The sequence below is a fragment of the Parus major genome, chromosome 8 (genome assembly GCF_001522545.3).
Source record: "Parus major isolate Abel chromosome 8, Parus_major1.1, whole genome shotgun sequence".
Lineage (NCBI taxonomy): Eukaryota > Metazoa > Chordata > Aves > Passeriformes > Paridae > Parus > Parus major.
Genome location: NC_031777.1, coordinates 128,477 through 148,616, shown reverse-complemented (window position 1 = coordinate 148,616; position 20,140 = coordinate 128,477). Strand labels below are relative to the sequence as shown.

Below are 20,140 nucleotides of genomic sequence, written 5' to 3'. Positions count from 1 at the left end.
GGTGTCCCTGTCCCAGCACAAGGACCAGGAGGACAAGGATCCAGGAAGGCCACTGAGGTGGGCAGAGCTGGAGCATGGACTGAACCCTTCTCAGGGGTGCACTGGGACAGGAGAAGGGGCAGCAGGCACGAGTTGGGACATGAGAAAATCTGGCTGGGTAAAACAGGAAAAATTTGCCAAGAATTGATCAAACTTTGGAACCAGATTCTGGAGAAGGGGTGACATCTGTGGTGTTGGTGTTTAGGACTTGCTGGGCAGGGCCCTGAGCACCTTTGAGCAGGAGATTGGATTAGAGACCTCCAGAAATTCCTTCCCACCTACTGGTTCAGCAGTGTGGGCTTGAGACCAGCTCCTTCAGCTCACAGGCACTACCTTGTCATCAGCCATGAATCATTTAGTTGTTGAACTTTTTACCCAATTTCACTTTCCCAGTGCCCCTTCTTGGGAAGGATGCTCTGGGATTTATTTTTTTTTATTACTCCAGACAGGTTTAGTGCTAAAATATTTCTTTAGATATTTTTTTAAGCAAGGTGGCCTCTAGCTGCAGTTAGTGTCCAGTTGGAGGGAACTGGCAGCATTATATAGCAACACTAAAGCAAATCATTCTGCCTCATAGCATTATTACCTTGATCTGAAAATTTCCCCAGGCTGCAATTTGTCACTAATATTGCTTTCAGCTAAACTTATCCATACAAAAAAAAAAAAAAAGGACTTAATAGAGCTGCAGTTCTGTAGTTGCCATCACCATTTTTTGGGGGATGAGTTATTTCTTAGCACATTTTACTGACCAAGCTTATAGAGTTCTTGGACCTTGAAAAATGATGCAGTGGTTTATCATGGACTCCATAAATTGTTGGACTATGTAGCAGCAATATGTTAGACTCCTCCACCATAAGAAAGGAAGGTGTCTGTGAAACACAGTATATCCACAGTGCACTGATGGAGCACGTGGTTGTGACTGCCAGCGGCAGAACTGATGGAGTGATACTGAGCTCCACTGCTGCTTTTGTGCTTTTGCTTGTTTTATGCCACACTTAACGTAATTTGAATGCTGTGACAGTGACAATGACAGTGATATACTATAATGTAATTCCATCTGAGACGATGCAGCTGGAATTAACAAGCTGGAGAGGCAAGGCTGAGGTATTTTTTCATCACTTGGCATTATATATTTTTTTCTTTTCCTGGTGGAAGTGCTGGCAAACCCAGTGTGGGGAGCAAGGTGTCCAGCTCAGGTGATGCTTTGGGTCAGCACAGGGAGGACAGGCAGGCACTGTGGTCCCATCCATGCTACAGTAAAGGTTGGACCAGCATCATCTGATGTCTGTAAGATGGAATTGCCACTTAGCAGCTGAGGCTGGTGTGGTGAGAGGTGTGTCTTGTATCCACATCCAAATCCCCTGGTCATGCTGTGCTGCCTCTTAATTTTCTGTCAGAGGAGACCACAGAATGAGAGTGCCTTACTTGCTGGTAGTTTTTAGTGATGGAGTCAGAAGGGGTTCTCCTGGTGCAGCCTAGGACCTTATCTGGGCTATTGGACCCTGAAGGAACAAGTTAAATATCAGGAAAAAAATGTTTGGGTGAGGAGCTTTAAAGCTCCTGACTCATCTCTTGAATTGTGCCTTGAAGCTAACAGTAGCCACTAGAAAGTGCAGAGCTGCTTGTGGAGTCCACACTGTTGTTTTCATGCCAAAGAGAAATGAGGTATCAGTTTCTGCCAGAAAAGAGGTTTCTCACTCTACTTATGTACAAAAATAGCCAAAGACAGCCACTGATGTCATTTTTTAGCCAAAGTACAGCTATTGATAAAGGCTGATCCTGAAGTGCCCCAGGACTATGATGATCCTGTGATCCCTAACTGGGAACCTTGTGTTGTCCTGCATCCACCTCTGCATCAAAAATACACTTAACCCATCCAGAAAGTCAAGCAGGACAGGACCACTGCATTCTCCAGCCTCACTGCTCACTAAAGCAGCAGACCACAGTTAAATTCATTTATTGCAATGGCTCTGGCCACACCTGAACTGCTGCTGGAAAGATGAACTGAACTGTACTGCTTTTCTGGATGTGGGAATGTAGCTCAGATTGTGAGGGGACTGGGAGAGCTGTTTTTATAGCCTTGTAAAATTAAACTTTGTGTGCAATTGGCCCATAATGTTAACTCAGCTCTACTGGCAGGTATTTTTGTATTTTTAAATAGCACAGGAAATAGAGTTATAAAATCAGCTGTTACTCATGTTTTGCAAGAGATTTTGGATTTGTGGCTCTTTTTAAAGTTTGTTGCTTCATTTAAAGGAGTGGGAAAGAGACTAGCAGGAGAAATTAATTGACATGAGAAACTATAGCAGACTTTAAATTAGTAGTTTCTCTAGTCAGCAACACATATTAAAATGTGTGAAAATACCTGCATGCACAAATAGTCTATGATGGCTTGTCAAAGAGCTAGGCTGGGAGAAAATGTACTCATCAGGTTGCAGTTTTAGACTAATCCACATAATGAATAAATTTTTTAATTGATTGTCCGTGGCCTGTAAAAAATACAGGGAAATGGGCAAGTATATGGAGGGGAGGAAAGGAAAAAAATGGGTATGGATAATGCTTTGTTCTGTGTACAGGGACAGCCTGAATAAAAGCAGGAGAATAATGGTCTTTTTTTGACATCAGCTGCATGGGGGTTTTGGTTGGCAGTACAATAATAACAGCTGTCAGGCAGTACTGTGATACAATTTGATGCTTTTCTTTGAAATCCTCTAGCTGAGATTTCTCTGAAGTAAATTGTGGTTTTTTGGTATCTGCTGGATGTGCTTTAACTGAGCTAAAGGTACTTGGTATAGCCTGAAAATTGGGCTCTTCAGGGGTGCCAGGTTAGGCACCCAAAATCATCAGTACCTCTAGGGGAAGGAAATGTGTACCTTTTTCTTTCTTACAGATATTGATCTTGGCTGTTGAAGTATAAAACTTCTTTTTCCTGCTATTTTTTCTGTGTTTTAATACGTTTCCATGGGGAGAATGCCAAGCAGTCCCTTCATTGACCCGTTCCCCTGCAAATGAATGTAATTAATACATCCCAGTTCACTGCCTATCAATGTGAAAGCTGTAATACAATTTTTATCTGCCAAATGCCTCATTCTGTTTGTTTTAAATATCATTTTCTTTCAGTTGCATTTTAAACAGCTTTTTTTTCTGAATCCCTCCACAAATAGCAATTATGTTTTATAATGATGATCTTTGTCATTTAAGTTTTTAACTAGTGGTTTGATTTCCTGCTCTCAGCAGTGTAAAACTGAGATAGCCCAGTTGGAGTTTGAGCTGTGGTGGCATAAAACTGGCATTGGTGGGTGGAAAAGTCACATATTTTGCTTTGGGTGTTCGATATTTTGCATATATCCAGGCATTTGGAATGATACTCCTGCCCCTAAAACCGCTGTGTTTTGTATTTTATGTGTTGTGTCTCTGCAAAAGATTCAAGTCCTGCTTTCCCTTACAGCACAGCACCCCCCTCACCATTACAATTCCAAAAGAGGTGATGCTCAGCAGACACAGAAATTCCATTTTCTGGAGCCAGAGGACTTTTCCTGTCCCTGCTGGGGTGTTGGTCAAGGTCCCTGTGGGGTTTGTAGCTGGTGCTCGAAGAAATTCTCATCCACTTCTGTCCTCCCAGAGCATTTCAGATCCACTGCCTCGTGATGGTTGGGCTGCAGGGCTCCTCCTGCTTGGTCTTGGCTCTCAGTGATGTTCCACAGGCAGAGAAATTAGAGAAGGTCTTTATTTGCCTCGTGCCTAGAGGCTGCTTATTGTTCTGTAGCTTTGTGCTCTTCAGCTCTTTGTATTTCACACTACTCCAGCGTGACTTTCTAGTTTTCAGGCCTATTTATTTTTGTTTTAGCCTTCAAGGGATATGTGGAAAGCAGCTTTGCTTCTGGAAAAATCACAATGTGGAATTGAAACTTGGAGCACTGAGTGTGTCCACCTACAGTGTTGTTTGTTTGTTTGTTTGTTTGTTTGTCCCAGCCTGAGATGGTTGTGACACTGAGATTTTCTCAGGTTTTTTTGGTGAAGGGGGTTTCATAACTCAGCTGTGCCAAAGTTCACTTTGGGTTGTGTGTGCCATTTTAAACCAAATTTAAACCTAAAAACCTGCCTGCTGAGAGGCTTTCATTTGTCAAGGTTTGCAGGTTTTTTCAGCTAAGGGAATTTTGTATTGGTAGAAGAGAAGATATGTTGAATTCTTTTGGCTTCATCTGATGCTTGGTCAGGTCTCTAAAGCCTTAATCCCAGTTATGGTTTATTTCTGGTACCATAAATGGTATAACTTTCATGAGTGTTTACCCCTTTTCTTTGCATTTTTTGGGAATGACCTTCTCCACTTAGCTTCTCTCCTGTGCTTGTGAGATATTCAGAGCTAGAATTCAGATTACCCAAGTGCACAGTGAATAAAGCCATCCCCTGCTAAACAATTATTGAGTAGATAGTTTCTCCATATAAGCTTTCCTGCTAAGCCAACCCTGTCTCAAGCCTTGAGTAATTCTCTAGAGATGTTGGCATTTGGGTGAGGTGTGCAGGGCTCAGGAGTCCAGTGCAAGTTTTCTCTCTACAGACATTACATGAAGGGTGATGAATTAGCAGTGTTTTGTCTCCGAGCCAAGAAACAGAATTTATTGCTGAAAGACCATTTGTTTTTTGTCTGTCTAACAATAAAATGATTTTCTGAACATTTAGGCAGAGCAATTTTTGATTAAAAATAGTTTTGCCAGTGCTGTGGTAGTTGAGTTATGAGCTGTGGGCATGGGAGATTAAATACTTGTTGTGGGGAGCTCTCTGGAACTGAGCCTGTGAAAAGGGTGCATTATGCTGCAAATTTATTAAATATTGATTTCCATAACAGTCTACAAGCACTAATGACTTTTCTAATATGGTGGTAAATAATATGAAAGAGATGAATATCTCTACAGAAAAAAAGTAATTGCAAATATGTTTAAAATACATGTGAGTTACACTTGTGGGTGCTGAGGAAGATTCAGCTTTGGCCTCTTGTTGAATATCACAGCATGGGCAGGGTTGGACCTGTTCCTGCAAAGTTGTTCCTGCAAAGTGTTTGCTCTCAGCATTCATCATGGAACTGCCTCTCCACAGAGATTAGCAATTTCAATTTGTCGTTACTTTTTCAGTCAGTGTAAATATTTTAGAGCAAGAACTTCCTCCAGAAGAATGAAGGGATTTGGTTGTCATAATTTTGTGTAGAGGGAAACACAATTTCCAGGCATTATCCTTAAGCATCACTTTGATACCCACATGAGGCACTTTTTTCATTTGTTTTCTCTTTTCATGCAACAAAATGGATGCTCTTCTACAGACTTCAGTCTGAATTTGATTAGGAGGTGTGACATTGGTCCTTAGTTCACCAGAAATGGGCAGGCAGCTTTAGTCACAGCTTGGGAATTTGTTTTGGATTTTGAGAGGTTGATGTAGCATCAGAGGTGGAACTGCTCATGGTGTGTGTGAGAGCTCTTGGTGTAAACCAGTGAGAAGTGGTGCTGTGTTTGGGGGGAATGCAGAGGTACAGCTTGGCCTTTGGTTTCTGGAACACCATATCTGTGATGTGTGAGCTAGGAAAACAGACACCACTGTGGTCACAAAAAGCAGAGTTTGTTAAAGAACACAAAAAGCTCCTGTGAGGGATGAGGCTGGGGAAGGGAATCTGCCTGACAGAAATGTTCAATCCTCAGTGCAGGCATGTCTGAGTGAAACCCTGTCACCCCTGGGGCACGTGGACACTGTGACCAAATCCACCAGCCCGTTGTCCCTTCCCAACCTTGAACATTTATTTGTTTCCATGATTTTTGCTCAGGTAGCTATCTCAGGGATATTTGCAGTACATGACTTTTTTACGGCGTTCTGCTTTATTCTCAGTGCTGCAATAACACCCAAGCCTTGCAAGGCCTGTACAGAGGATGGCAGAGGATATTGTGCCCACAGGGAGGAAACTCCAATGTTGGCTGTTGCAGGAACCAGGGTGTATTCCAGCTCTGGGTTCTGTGCTCCTGGCATGGCTGGAGTCACCCCATCACTGATTTATGGCTGAAGCAATCCAGCACAAGCTGCTGGGCTGCTGTTTGAGGGTGTTAACACCTTAGTGAAAGGTGAGGATGCTGTAAGAGGTGAGTCAGGTGAATGCTTTCACACAAGCTGTTCAGGTTTTGTGTAACTAGTGAAACAGTTTAAAGAAAAAAGGCACCCAAATACAGAAGATCCCAAAGGGTTTGAGATTAGGAGACTGCTCAGGGAGCTTTGGTTGTTGTTAAGGTCAGTTTAAGTGCAGCAGATCCTGTAGAGGTTTGGTGGAGTTTCAGAACCAGATCCTTTCAGTTGTGCTGTGGAGGCATGTGGCATATGGCACTTCTAACATCCCAGTGAGAATAAAGATGATGACTGTGTTTTTATTAAGATCACTCTTCTTTTTGAAGGCTCAGAATGAAAAAACTCCCCATCCCAACCTTCAGCCCTCTTTAGCTGTAGTAAGACATGTTCATGCTGCAATCACACACAGCTCGTGATCGCATTACAAAGCTGCTTTAAAGTCAAGGAACTTGGCTGTGGCCTGAATATTTAATCAACTTTTTGGCTGGGTTTTATTGCAAGCCTCAGATTCCATAATGGAAGCCATTTGTGCTGTAGATGTACCTATGAAAAAAAAGCAAAAGAGTAAAGGAAAAAGGAGACAGAAAGCCATTCTTCCACCTTTTATATCCCAGCTGAGCTTGAAACTAGCAGAGTCATTAAGCGTAATGCCAAGTGTCTGGTGTGTGAGCAAATGTGTAATAATTGTATTTTGGATCCAGCAGTGTTTTAGAGCAAACTGCTCTAAATTTCCAGCAGTTACTCTTGCAAAGTGGTTTCCTTTCCTTGGTTCCTTTATCTTCAAGTAATATCTGCATAATGAAATTGCAAAGTCAAGTCATGCTTTGTACTTACTTAAATTATGTTATGTGCTAAGTAACTAAAGCAAACAAAGCCAGCAGAAGATAGTTGTCTGTATAAAATGGATTTAGCTGGTACTGGTCTGGTCCTTACCATTCTCCTCAAGCCCTACACTCTTTATGGTCATCTCAAGAAGTTGCTTTTGGTGTCAGATTGGTGTTAAAATTGTTCATTTCAAATGTGTGGTCAGAACCCAAATTGTTAAAGCTGGTGAGCTCTGATTTATAGCAAATTTGTTTGTCTTATTCTTTACAAGAGGTTTATTTTTTTATACTGATATATAAATATTTAGTCTTGGAATGTCCCCTACACCATAAATGCGTGTGCATACATGTGTATCATGCATATATTTGTGAAAAAAAATTATAGTTTGCATAGCTATGATGCACCATCTTTCCTCTGAGTTCTCTCAGGCAAAGGGAGGGATTCCTCATGCAGCAGATCATACAGTTTATAAAATACATAATATTTTAGATATATATAATATATATATATATACACATATATACAATATATATACAATATATATAATATATACACATATATATAATATATATACAATCTATATAAAATCAAACAATCTATACTGTTTCAGAGTGAAGGGATAGATGGAGAAAACACTTCTGGAGAAACAGCTGATTTTGGTAGTCAAGAAGCACAGAAGATTTGAAGCTGCTCATACACTAAGCATGTATATCAGAACTGCATCCCTCTGTTACCTCAAAACAATGTGGAAACTCACATTTATGCATGGAAAAGCTGATGAAGTTGGTGCATTTGGGGTGAGGGATAAATCAGTGATAATGGGAGAAGAGTTTTATTTCACTTTTCCCCATCTGTTTTTAAAATGTTCTCGTAAAGCCACCCGGTGCTGTCCCATGTTCCACTCACACTCTTTTTATACCTCAGCACACATTTCATGTCGTTCTCCAGTGACCAATATTACCTGATTTCCTTTCCTTTGTCTCCTGCAGCTGTTGCAGCTCCTGGAGGCTGAGACCCTGCAGCTGGAAGCCTTCCTGGAATGGAAGCAGCTGGAAGCAGTTTACTGGCAGTGGATGGTAAGGACTCAAACTCATTTTGAGGGGTGCATCTTTCTTGACTTGAACATAGGTGGCTACTTCCAAAGGCCCTTAAGTGCCACAAAATGAAATGTTGCAAACCATCTGTTCAACAGCACTTGAGAAAAAGGGAAAAAAAAATTAAAATCTCAGTAAAGTAAGGAGTGTTTTCATAGTTCTCTTCCATTCCTGTTTTCTTCAGTAGGACTCACCCAGCTAAGCTGAGGAATAGCTGGGCAGAATGGCAGAATTTCAGATAGATAACACAAATGAAAAGGCCTGATCTTCATATTTTTTAATAGTTTTTAAGCATAGCAGTTGCACATTTTTGTAAAATTAAATGGCTTTTCAGAAGAGGGCCTCTAAGCTTTATTGCAGCCTTGAGAACAACTAAATTTGCAGGCAGCTGATATTGAAAACAACTTCATTTTTCCCCCAGCCAAATAGTGTGTTGACATTGCTGATTTCCCCTTGAACTGTGTTGAATGATCATAAGAAAATCAATAACCCTTTCTCTGTGCATCTGAGGATTTCTCAAGTGAGTGCAAACGATGCCATCCATCTCACTTCTCTCTACGACTTTTGCCCGTTCAGTGTTGCTGAAATAATTCTTTAGCACACCACATTAGCTGTATGAGCTTACAGAATTTCCAGAATCAGTGAGCTGACTGCTAATTGCCCATGTTTTATATAGAAATAATTTTTTTTTTATAAATAAATTGTATTTTTTTATTAATTTTTTTTTATAAATAAATTGCCTTTTCCTAAACTAAACTAAGAGGCAAAGGCAAAGGGCAGTGTGAAATTACCTCACCTGTCTTGAAGGGTACTTCCAGTTTCCATTAGTTCTCTAATGGTTTTTGCTTTACATGTTTACCATCTTATGGTTTTTTGGAAAGCATCAACATGAGTGCAGGCCTGGCTCCCAACAGATAAAATATAACTTCAGTTATTTCTGTGTATCTGCCAAAACATTTGCCTTTGACGTGTTCAAGAGTGTTAGCCTGCTTTCTGAAGCTCTAAATAAATACTTGAAAACCGACCAGCAGCATCTTTTTAAACTGTTGAGTGTGCTGGATGGTGAATTTGCCATTTCACTGATGATGCTGGCTGTTCCTGGATGCAGTAGGGTGGATGGGGATGAGATGTGCTTTGAAAAGACAGGTTTTTCTTTCTGTCAAACTTGTGTTTTGCATTGCTGAGCTGATGGATGGGGTGGTTCTGGCATAGCTGCTGCCACAGCAGAGCATGGCACTGCTGCAGGACCTGGAATGACTGCACTCATCACAGGGCATCCTCAGCTGGAAGGGATCCACGAGGATCATCAGGTCCAATTCCTGGCGAGAACATTGTCTGGATCTCACTGTTACCTTACAACTGTGTCATTTAATCCATTTCAAAATCAGGCAGAAACAGAAGAACCCCCAAAGCCCAAGCAACCAAAGGCCTTTGCTTTATTTCCCTGCAGCTGGCTGTCCTGTCGGTGTCCCTGCCGTGCCTGTGCTCCCAGGAGCTGGGCCATGGCTCAGCAGGAGCCCTCCGTGCTGCTCTGTGCCACTTCCCAGCACCTCTGCTTGCCTGGAGAGCAGCTTTTGCAGGGTGTCCTGTGCCATTCTTAGCTGTCTTATGAAGCTTTTTCTTGCATGAGTCTAAGAATCTCTTGCTGTGAATTAAGCCAGAGTTTTTAACCTACCTTCTGAGAAAAGAGAGAAAGAGGAGAAAAAATAAAATTTCCCATCCTCTTTATAGCAATCTTTTATGTAAGTGAAGGCTGTTAGCATGTCACTGCCTTCCCAGTCCCTGTTTCTAGGCTGAGCAAAAGTTTTGATGTCTTTGTGTGTCCTTGTAGACCGTTCATTGGAGCTTTTGATGTTTGCTGCTGCTCTCATCTGGGACTTTCCCTCCTGATCGCCCGTGTTTGACTTGAGGTGCCTCACCTGTATGTCAGCATTCCAGTCAGCACTCTTCCACCACTGAGACTTGTGTTTATACTTTGTGCCACAGCACTTGACTTTAGCAGTGTGACATTGCTGACTTGTGGCTCTCTGGCTGCTCTCCTCCAGCAGTGTTGCTGCTGTGCCAGTAATTATGCACTTGCTTTTTCCTTGCTCGTGTACAGACCACGCTGCTCCACTGCTGAATTTCCTGCCAGTGCTTCTAAATTGCTTCTCCAGTTGCTAAAGATAATTTTGAATGCAAATTATGTCCTTAAAAGAGATTATGACCTCTCCTATTGAATGTCTTCTTGGTAACAGTATGGAAATAAATATTTAATAGTCTATGTCCTTTAGTTATGCTGTGCTATTCCGACTTGGAAAATGTGTGTTTCTGCACAGCCTGTGCACCAGAGTGTATACATGAGTTCTGAATGCTTTGTTGAAATGCTTTTGGTTTTGTTTTGGTTTGTTTTTTTTTTTCCTGGGGTATTTGAAATAGCAGTTGCTACCTTGGGAGGTAATTGCACTGTTAATTATCAAAGCAGCTAGATGGTCATGGTCAAGCAGAGCTGCCAGCTCCTGCCCAGTCTGGGGCAGGGATCCCTGGGTGTTCCTCAGCTTCTGGGGTTTTCCACTGGCACAAGTGATCCTGAGGGTGTCAGAGCAGGTGGAAACCTGCACCTCCCTGGTCATCCCTTTGTTACAAAACCCCTGGAAGTGCATGCAGGCTCAGGATTTGAGAGGAAGGGCATATCTAGAGCTGCTGCAGTGCTGATCACCTCCATCTCAGGAGTGTTACTTCATGCTTTAGTGCAGTGGAGAGTAGCTGACTGTGCAGTGCTTTCTAAAATAAGCTAGGTTAGCAACATAAGTTTTCTGTTAACTTGGAAATATGTTATAGTGAACTGAGGGGGTTCTCTCTTAAAATAACTCTGAAATTGTGGAGATTTGTATATTGAGATGGCAGCAGTGAATTCCTAGCAATGAATTACCAGGAGGGGGGGGGGAACCATTTTAGCTCCCGCTGAAAAGTAACTTTTATTGTTTTTTTTTGTTTGTTTAGGAAACTGTGTTGGATAACATGGCTGAAGAGGGAAATATGTGTGAGTCCCAGGATGCTGATGTGGAGAAAAGAAGGCTGCCAGAGGTGACCTCCAGCTGCCCCTGGGCTGACAAGCTGACTGGACAGATGGACAGACTCTCCAGGGACCTGGTGGCTCTCCAGGAGCAGCTGCAGCAGCGTGTAGCTCAGAGAAAAGCTGCCTGGTGGGAGAAGGTGAGGCTTGGGGTGCTCCTGACCTCTGGAGGTTTTTGGCATCCTGCCTTTTGCAGCTCTCTGCCCATGGCCCATCCCAGGGCAGGTCCCTGTGGCCTCTCTGTGCCACCCTTGCTGCAGTCACGGTGTCACAGCTGCAGCTCCCTGGGCATTGGTGCCCAGAGCTCCTTCAAACACAGAGCAGGCATCTGTGCTGAGACAAAACATTCTCCTGGAAGGGAAGGCTTCAAAGGCTGCAGAGGAGAGGAGAGAAAGAGGAGGAAATCATGGCAGCCCCCAGAGGGGATGGATGCAGCAGGCTGAAAGCAGCAGTAATGGTTACAGTGAGAAAATGATTTACAGGGAAAGAGGCCACAGCTTGTCATCTTTCATTGAATTAGGAGTCTTTGAAATGTCTGATGGGGGAAGGAATGAGAGGAATTTGAAACCTGTGAAGCGAGGGAAGAGACTGAGCACAAGATTTGATGGCAGAACAGCCTGGCTGTGGGAGGCTGGCTGTGGAGGAGAGCAGGTGACACGAAGGAAGTGGGCCTGGTATTTGCTGTTCGAGGATGGGGAGACACTGGGGAGCACCCGGAGCAGGTGCTGGGGCACAGAGAAAGGAGATGGGAATGTAGATGTGGAAGGTGAATCTGAGTGCCAACATACTGGCACAAGGAGAACAATGAAGATGCAGGCATAAAAAACTGGAGATTCTTTCCAGGCAGCAAGTGGAGAGAAGGCTTCCAGAGAATCTGCAATACCTGTGGCTGAAGAAGAAGTGAAAGAAACACTTGGGACAGACAGAGCAGTGATAAAATTGCTGTATCACCACTTTGTGTCTGCCTTTACTCAGGAGAGGGTTTTTCTAGCCCTGAGTATTTGATTTTTTTGCCTTTTCAGGACTCAGCAGTGTGTGGTTTTAGATTGGGGTGCTGGTAGACAGGATTGCAGATCAGCCAACAAAATGGGAAATGGCAGAGTGTCAGATCAAAAAGTATTTGCCCAAGAGTTCAAAAGGCATCTGGCATAGAAAAAGTGTGTGGAGAGCTAATTGCTCTCTTCCACCTTAGGCATAAGGAACTAATTAGGATCAGTGGGAAGGGGAAGGCACAGGGAGCTGCTGCTTCACACAGAGTACAAAACTTCTTCCCACAGGGCACCGTGGGTATAAGCAGCAAACACGGATTTGAAATCTGCTGTACACATTCTTGGAAGTTGAAATCCATCAGAGACTATAAAAGATGCAGATACAAATTGCAACCTTATGAGTTAGTGGGAGAACAAATCATTGCAGGCTGGGGGAATATTCTGAGGAAGTATTTCTATGTATTTACATTTGTCTTAGAGTCTTCTCTGGGCACTTACTGTCACTCACTGTCAGTGACGGGGTACTGGACTAGGCAGATCTCTAGGATCATCAGATTTGGTTGTTCCTGGGCAAAATGGACATGAATGTTGTGGGACAACCTCGAATTCTAAAAATAAAATTTCCAGTGCATGGTTTCTAAAGCAAGATATGTTCTGACTTCTCCTACATGTAACAATATACATGCTGTTAAATATGAAGTTAGGTATTATGTAATATCACACTCTTTTATTTTTATATTTTTCTATTTTTAATACTTAAATTTAGGGTTTTCAAGTCCAGAAATATTTAGCTGATGACTTCTTCTTTGAAGTAGATGCACTGATTGGATTTGAATAATGATTGGTCACGTTCCAGTGTTTCTGAGATTTTCTGGATGTCATATGAGTTTGTGCCTGTGATAAATGGAGTGCTTCTTAAATGTGTTGTTAAAAGGCTGGTTTACCACAAATGCCTTCTCTTCTACACATGCCCTGGAACAGAATTGTTTTGTAATGCTACATGACAGCATTTTTTGGAATGCTTGGGGTCAGATGACTCTCCATCAATCCTCTTTATATCAAGCCTTGCTTTGCATAGTGCTGCTGCTTGCATGATGCTTTCTTCCTGTGGCCTGTCCTTTATTCCCCAGCCAGGATACCTGCTGAACACAGGCTCCTCTATCAACTGTATGTTCCTGACCCCTTCTTTTCCCTGCAGAAATAAGCTTATCAAATCTTTCCTTCTATATTATTTTTTTAATCAAACAAAGAGAAGACACAGTGCTAGCTGAAGCCCTTATCTCTTACTCTGTATCTTGCAGCCCTGAGACATCTGGAAATTATCTTGGCTCTCACAGGCATGGCCAGCTGAGGGACAGCACAGTTTATTACAGCTCTTATGTCCACTGCCTTGTACCTGACAAAGAACCTGATAATCCGTGGAGTGTTTGCCTCTGCTGTTGCCAGCAGGCCCGGTGCCCGTGCCAGGCAGCTGGGTAGAAACTGTTGTGAGCAGCAGAATTGAGAGCAGTGGTGAAATGTGATCCACAGGGGGAGAGAAGGGAGGTTCCTGCAGAGAGAAGTGAGAGCTGGGATCTGCTGGAGCTCTCTGCAGGGACCAGCGAGCGCGTGGGCACGGGCGGCCGCACCGCTGCCGCTTAGTCCCGTTTGCAGATGGCGTTTGCTGAAGGCCCTGGGAAGGTTCTCAGCAAAAATAAACTGCCCACGTGGCTGTCTTCCCTCTCCCCCACGAGCAGGCAGCAGCAGGAGGCCGGGAGGAGGCGGCTGGGATGGGTTTGTGGAGGTGGTCACTGGTGGAACCAAAAGCCAGGCCGTGTGAAACCAATGCAGGGCAGCGTGGCGAGGTGCCCATCCATAAAAACATAAAAAATCCATAAAAACAACACCAAAGGATCACTGAGGGCCCTTGTGCCGAGTAGTGAAGTGGTAAAATGTCAGAAAAACTGCATGGAGATAAATCCAGGCTAAGACATCCGAAGGGAGCATCATAATTTTACACGTGTTTCTTCAGGCTGTCGTGGCACGTGAGTGAGCTCCGTGGAAAGGTCAGCGGTCAGAAATAGCAAAGTGGGTTCTAAAACTGTGAGGGGAGTGGAAAAAAAACAAAACTTAAAATATTCCCATCTGTTTCTGGAATGTGATGTGTGGTGCTAGTCCCATTCATAAATTAAGGGAAAAAAACAAAAGTGTTTGAGCTGGAAAGGAGCCCAGAGGGGATGCAGTGATGACCCAAGCTGTGAAAGGGTTTCTCTGAGGACACTTTCTGGGCTCCTTGCATAAGAAGAGGAGAGAATGGAGAGGGGCATCCCAATGGAGCAGGAGGAAGCATTTTTTAATGTTCTTCTGATGCTCCTTGGGTTTTGTGATGGGTGAAATGGGTGAACCTAGAGGAAGTTACTCGACCTGCTCTAAGACTGTGGATTGGGCTTGAAAACCTGCTGAAGCATCTTTCATTTAGGAAAGCCTGCAGTTGATTCATCTATTTATTTTGGACTGTGTAGAGGTATTTCAGATGTGTTGAAGTCAGTGCTATGCCACAATGCCTGGTTTGCAGCACTAAACATAATTTCTTACAGGGGTTTCAGGGGCAATGAATCGATTTGTTGAAAGTTTGTGCACTGTTGTTCTGATAGTTAAAACTATCAATCTTAAATCTCTTAAAATTAAGAAAATAATTTTGGGTTTTTTTTGTTACATTTTTCATTTCCTTATTTTCTTTTGTTTGTTTCTGCATACCCCCAGCTGTTTGTTTGGTTATGTTCTTGGAATGACCCTGAAATGACTTAACCTTTGGGGGACATTCACTAGAAGGAATCTGAATGCTGCCATGGGATTTGGGTGATAAGTAAAACCCTGATTAATAGGACATTTTAACTGGATACCCATCCCTAGGCAGCCATGTGTTCAGTATCCTGGAGGAGAAAAGGCACATGACAGAGGTGTGATCTGAATATGGGGCTTGCTTTCTGTTAGCTTTGCTCTTTTCTGTGCAGTACTGGGCAAATAATCATTTCTTTGGTGACATTTTGGGGATCTGGAAATGATCAAAAAGGGGGGGGAAATGGTTAAGTTTTAAGAACATTTCTGCTCTAAGAAACAAACTTAACTGTAAAAGATTAAATCTCCTAATCCCAGAGGAGAACTTGTTTGTTTGCTTTTTTTCCTTTCTGAATATTCTGTTACCTGCTCCTCTGTTAGAGGGGAGGGTTTGATTTCAATCTGTGTTAAAACATTTGGCATCCACAGGCTGGAATGCAGAGTGTTTTAACTCCAAATAGTGATTGTTCCAGTTTGCATCAGGGGAACACTTGTACCATTCCCAGCTCTTGTTGAAAGCTGTGATGTTGTATCCTGGGACCCTCTGTGTTCTCTGGCATTTAAAAGCAGCCAGGCTCCTTTGATTTGGTGTGTGATTGGGATGGAGCCTGCTCGTGCACACCTCTCTGAGGCACAGACCAGGAAGGCTTAGAGCCATTAATCTGGGCTAGAACAGGCTCTTTCCACAGCAGAATTCCACCCAGAAACTCTGTGGCTGTGCCTCCTTGGTGTGTCTGAGTACCCAGGTGAGACTGCAGTCCCTGACCTCCCCAATCACAGTGGGAGAGCACTGAAACACACATTTTCTCTTTGTTCCTGTATTTTTTCACCTAATTCATTTCCTCCCTTCCATTCAGCCATCCCCAACCTTCCCAAAGCCTTGCAGCTGCCTCCTGGATGGGGATGGGAGGATTGAGGGCTGCCCCATGGCAGGAGAGATTCCCTTTGGAGCCTCAGTGTGTTGGGCAGGGGCTGTACAGCACAGGGGTGTTTTGTTTTCTCTCCCTGGGGACAGGGTGGCCTGCAGGGGTGGCAGGGACAGCCTGGGGCTCCCAGTCAGGTGAAGGTGCTGGGACTGAAGCACAGAGGCACTTTGACTCCACACCAAGAGTTCTGTGCTTCCTGTGAACATTTTGCCATTGCCAGCTCGTCACAGCACCCTGCCAGAGACCCCGCAGAGTCTACAAAGAGAGATCTTTCTTCAAAGGTTCTTACATTTATAAAAGACTAATTGGCTTTTGAATAATTTTGATTTAAGGCTTCAATATTTGGAATAGGGAAGCAGCTCCAGAAGCTGATGCTGGGACATGGTCCTACATCCTTCTGTGTGTGGTTGGGTTTTTTTGGTTTCTCTTACCGAGATTGAGTTGATTTTTATCTACTCAGAAAAACGAACTTCCAGGGTTTTTCTTTGTGCCTCATAAAGATTGGAGAGGGTGGTGAGGAGCTGTGGGTCCCTGGTAGCCACTGCTAGGAAAAGATAAATTCCTGTTTCTCTCTGAAGTGTGGGAATGGTGAGGGGCTGGCTCCCGGTGGGCTGAGTTCCTTCTGCACTGGTGCAGGGCTGGGCTGTGCTTCCTCTGCCCTAAACCAGGGATCTGTGACAAAGCTACAGCTGAGCTCTCACTGAAGAACTCCCTGGGGCTTGTCAAAAACACCTTTTTATTTTGGGTTTCTTCCTGTTTTTTTGTGAGCACACTGTTCCCGTTTCATCTTTGCTGCTGCTGCTGTTCACTGTAGCTCCTGGGGCTTGTTGCTAATATGAAGATGTTAGTGTAGTGAGCAGTTAATTATCCCTGCTGTCTGGGCTGGAGGAAGTGGAGGAGTGGTGGGGAATGGCTCAGTGCTGGTGTATTTTCTCAGTCAGCATATTCCCTTTCCTGGTCCCAGAACGCTTCTGTGTTCCACTTTGTGTTTGCAAGGCTCCATCTGGAGCCCTGAGCAGCTGTCAGTGGAGCTCCTCATGCGAAAAGGAATTGAAGAACTAGCAAGACCACAAGAGCAGCTTTTGGAAGTGCATGGTTGGCTGGGCCCAGATGCCTGGGTAGGGGAGCAAACCCACAGAGATCAACCAAAACATCCATCAAAGGAGCAGGGGGGGACACAGCCAGCAGGATGGCAAGGAGGGACGAGCCCACTGGCTCTTCCCTGCACTTCTCACTTAAATGTTGGATTAAATTTGCTGCTGGTGGAATTGCTGTGGCTCTAGCAGATTTAGGCTATTAGAAAACATGGAGCTGCTGCAAACAGTGGGAAGTAAATGCTGATCTTTATGGTCACTCTTTGCTCTTGGATTTTCTTGCAGTGGTTTATTTCTCCCTCATCAATATTCCTAGCAGGAGATCCGGGGCTGCTTGTTTCTGGTGAGTGTCTCTGTAGAGATCCAGGTGATTGTCCATGGAAGGCAGCCTGCTCTGTCTTGTGATGGAAGGAGAGAAGGAATCACCCCTGTGCACCTGCTTCTCCTTTTGACAGCAGGATCTAAAATCTGCTTTAGACCTGAAGGCCCAAGTTAGCCTGCTTTAGGGCTGGTGAAAAGTTACTGTACATAAGCACAGCTGGAAGATTGTTTAAAAGACTCTTCTTGCTTCTGAAAACTCTGTGGAGGCTGGCCAGGCTTGAATAGTCAACGTTAAGCTTGCAGCATACAAAGGGTTGGAAAGATAAGTGTTCATTCTTCCTTTGCAGATGCAACTTTTTGTGCAGATTGCTGAAAGAGTGACGAGCTGTGAGACACAGGCACTGTGTGTACCAGTGGCTAAATCAGCAAACTGATTTCAAACACACACAAAAACCATAACTGGAAATAAATTACCTAGCTTGACATTTTTCATGGGGCTTATGTAGGCTAAAAGACTGCAGCTCCTTAGGGAGGAGAGGAACATTAAAAACTCGAGTGCTGTCTCCTGTTCTGTGTGCAGAGCTCTGGGCTTTGAAGGAAGCGTGGGTGAAAGTTTTTCTTGCTTCCCAGAAGATGCTGCTTTCCCTTCCTTTGCCAAAATGCAGAATGTTTGCTCAGGTGACAGGATCAGTTAAAGTATAATAAATAACCAGTGTTAATATTTCACTTGCATTATTTACCAGGATGTTGGATGCTGACCAAGGCAATGAAACACGTAATAAATGCAGCTGGAGAATTATACTCCAATAAATTTCAGATGAGCTTTATTTAACGATAAAGTGTAAAAAAAACCCCCATTGCAATGAGAGAATGTGTTTTGCAGCCACTGTAAATGTTTTAGAGCATTTTTAAGAAATAAGTGTAGCACTTAGGCTCTCACAGTTAAAGCACACAATAAAACAAGGATGAAGACTGGGGATGTCTGCAGGGCTCAGATACAGAAGCACCACTGCTCTTTTGCAAAGCTTCGAGGCTGATGGGTGGGATTTGAGGGACCAGAAACCACAGAGCTGCTGGGTTTTGTCCTGCAAGTGTTGAGGCACAGCAGCACAAGGGCAGCTCCTCGGGGTCCCAGCTAATTCTGCCTGACAGAGGATGTGTTAAGAGCACAGCCAGAGGCTGCCTTTTAGCTCTCCCTGAAACACTCTCAGTGTGTTTTACTGCCCCTTTCCAAGGGGGTTTTGAGCTTGCAGGAGGTGCCTGGCTGGCTGTGGAGCTCCAGGCAGACTGTGGGGATGGGTTCCCCCTCTGCCAGCAGGGTCACTGAGTGCTTTGCAGCAGTGCTTGGGATGTGGTTTGGTTTTTGTTGATGGTGAGCTGACAGAGGTGCTTTTAGAAGGATTCTTTGCATCTAGGCATTCAAAGCTCAGCTTTGCTGTTTCCTTTTTTCCTGAAACCTTGGCCTTGTTCTCTCAGTTGCCTGCCTGAAATCAAGGGTACTTGATCATAAGAGAAGAAAGCATCCACCTTGTTTCTGTCTTTGTTCCTTGTGCTTGTGGAGGAGCCGACATAAAAGTACGCCTGTAATTTACTGTTGTCACATCTATTCTCTCCAGCCAGAAATGCATCTAAATAAAGCCTCAGTTCTCTTCTGAGCTCCAAACTCACCGTTTTTCTTCATTTGACTGGCTGTCTGCAAGCCCTGAGAGCTGTTTGATTGTCTCCCTTTGCAGGCTGGCTGTAGGGGCTGGCCTTCAGCTGCTGTGAGAGTCACAGGGGCCACACAGGCAGCCTCACCTCCACCACACTGCTGAGAGCACTGGAAGAGAGCTGGCTCTAGGAAATGTCTGCACTGAACCTCTGAAAATGTTTTCTGTAGAAAATCTCCACCTGGGAGTTGAAGTTCATTTTCCTGGTGCCATAGGTGTGGATAGGCTGGATGGCCTTTGCTGCTGGGGGATGTTCTGCAGTGGTCATGGAGAGCCCCTGGAAGGGACAAGGCACTCTTTTCAAACCAGTTTAGGGGTGAAGAAATCCCATATAAGTAATGGAGTTTTGGGTTTTTTTTTTTGGGATGGGGGCTTTCTTTTTATTTGTAATTGCTGGGTAAGAAAAACCATTTTCTGAAAATTTGTATGACTAGGTGGTGTAATACCTTCCTCTCATCCCTGCATTTTTGGAGTGGTTTGTATCATCACTGCTTTTGTTGGCTGTCCATACAGATTGGTATGACCCCATTGCTTGAATTTCAAGTTTCACATCCTGTTCTCTGGAAGCAGGATGATACAGAGAAGTGCAAGGCTCAAGCAGCACTCTTTCTGAAGTGGCTACTTTCATGTTGTGCAGTGATGAAAGTGTTCTAAAAGCAAAGTGGGACCCTCCAAGCCTCTGCAGGCCACTTAGATCTGAGATGATCTATCATCAGTGTTTGTCTCTGCTGCCCAAGATAAAAGTTTGCTAGAACAAATTGAAAAGTAAGTGAGCAATTTATTATCCAAAGCAATACTTGTCTGTTGCCTTCCTTTGTAATTTGTAGTTGTCAGGGTCTTTTTCAGAGTAGCACTTCAGCCTTTTTGCAAGTGTCTAAATTACTTACACTGACATATTCTGGTTTTCATATCATATATTTTCAGTATGTGCCTATTCCTACTTTAATTTCTGTGATCTTCTAATTGAATTCAAGGACTTGGGAAAGTCTAGAGATAAAACTGCAGTTAAAAATAAATGCAGTATGAGAGGCTGGAATGGTAGAACAGAACTTTTAAAATTACTGTAAAATGCTCAAGATTTCTAATTTGGAGAGGAAAATAGGGTTGTTTTTCCCCTCTTCTTATTTCCAGTGGTGGGCATTCAGGATTGTGTGGCACATGGGACTTTCACA

The 20,140-nt window shown here is 43.7% G+C and overlaps 1 protein-coding gene across 1 annotated transcript in view; it reads left to right on the top strand.

Moving 5' to 3' along the window:
- The window catches only part of TEDC1 (tubulin epsilon and delta complex 1), a gene marked incomplete at its 5' end in the record, with an annotated part of 66,772 nt that overhangs the window by 35,777 nt on the left and 10,855 nt on the right, over positions 1-20,140 (top strand). The window contains 2 exons of the mRNA XM_015635611.1: positions 7,953-8,039; positions 11,040-11,252. Of these exons, the coding sequence (XP_015491097.1) occupies positions 7,953-8,039; positions 11,040-11,252 (300 nt within the window). The remainder of the gene's footprint in view (positions 1-7,952; positions 8,040-11,039; positions 11,253-20,140) is intronic.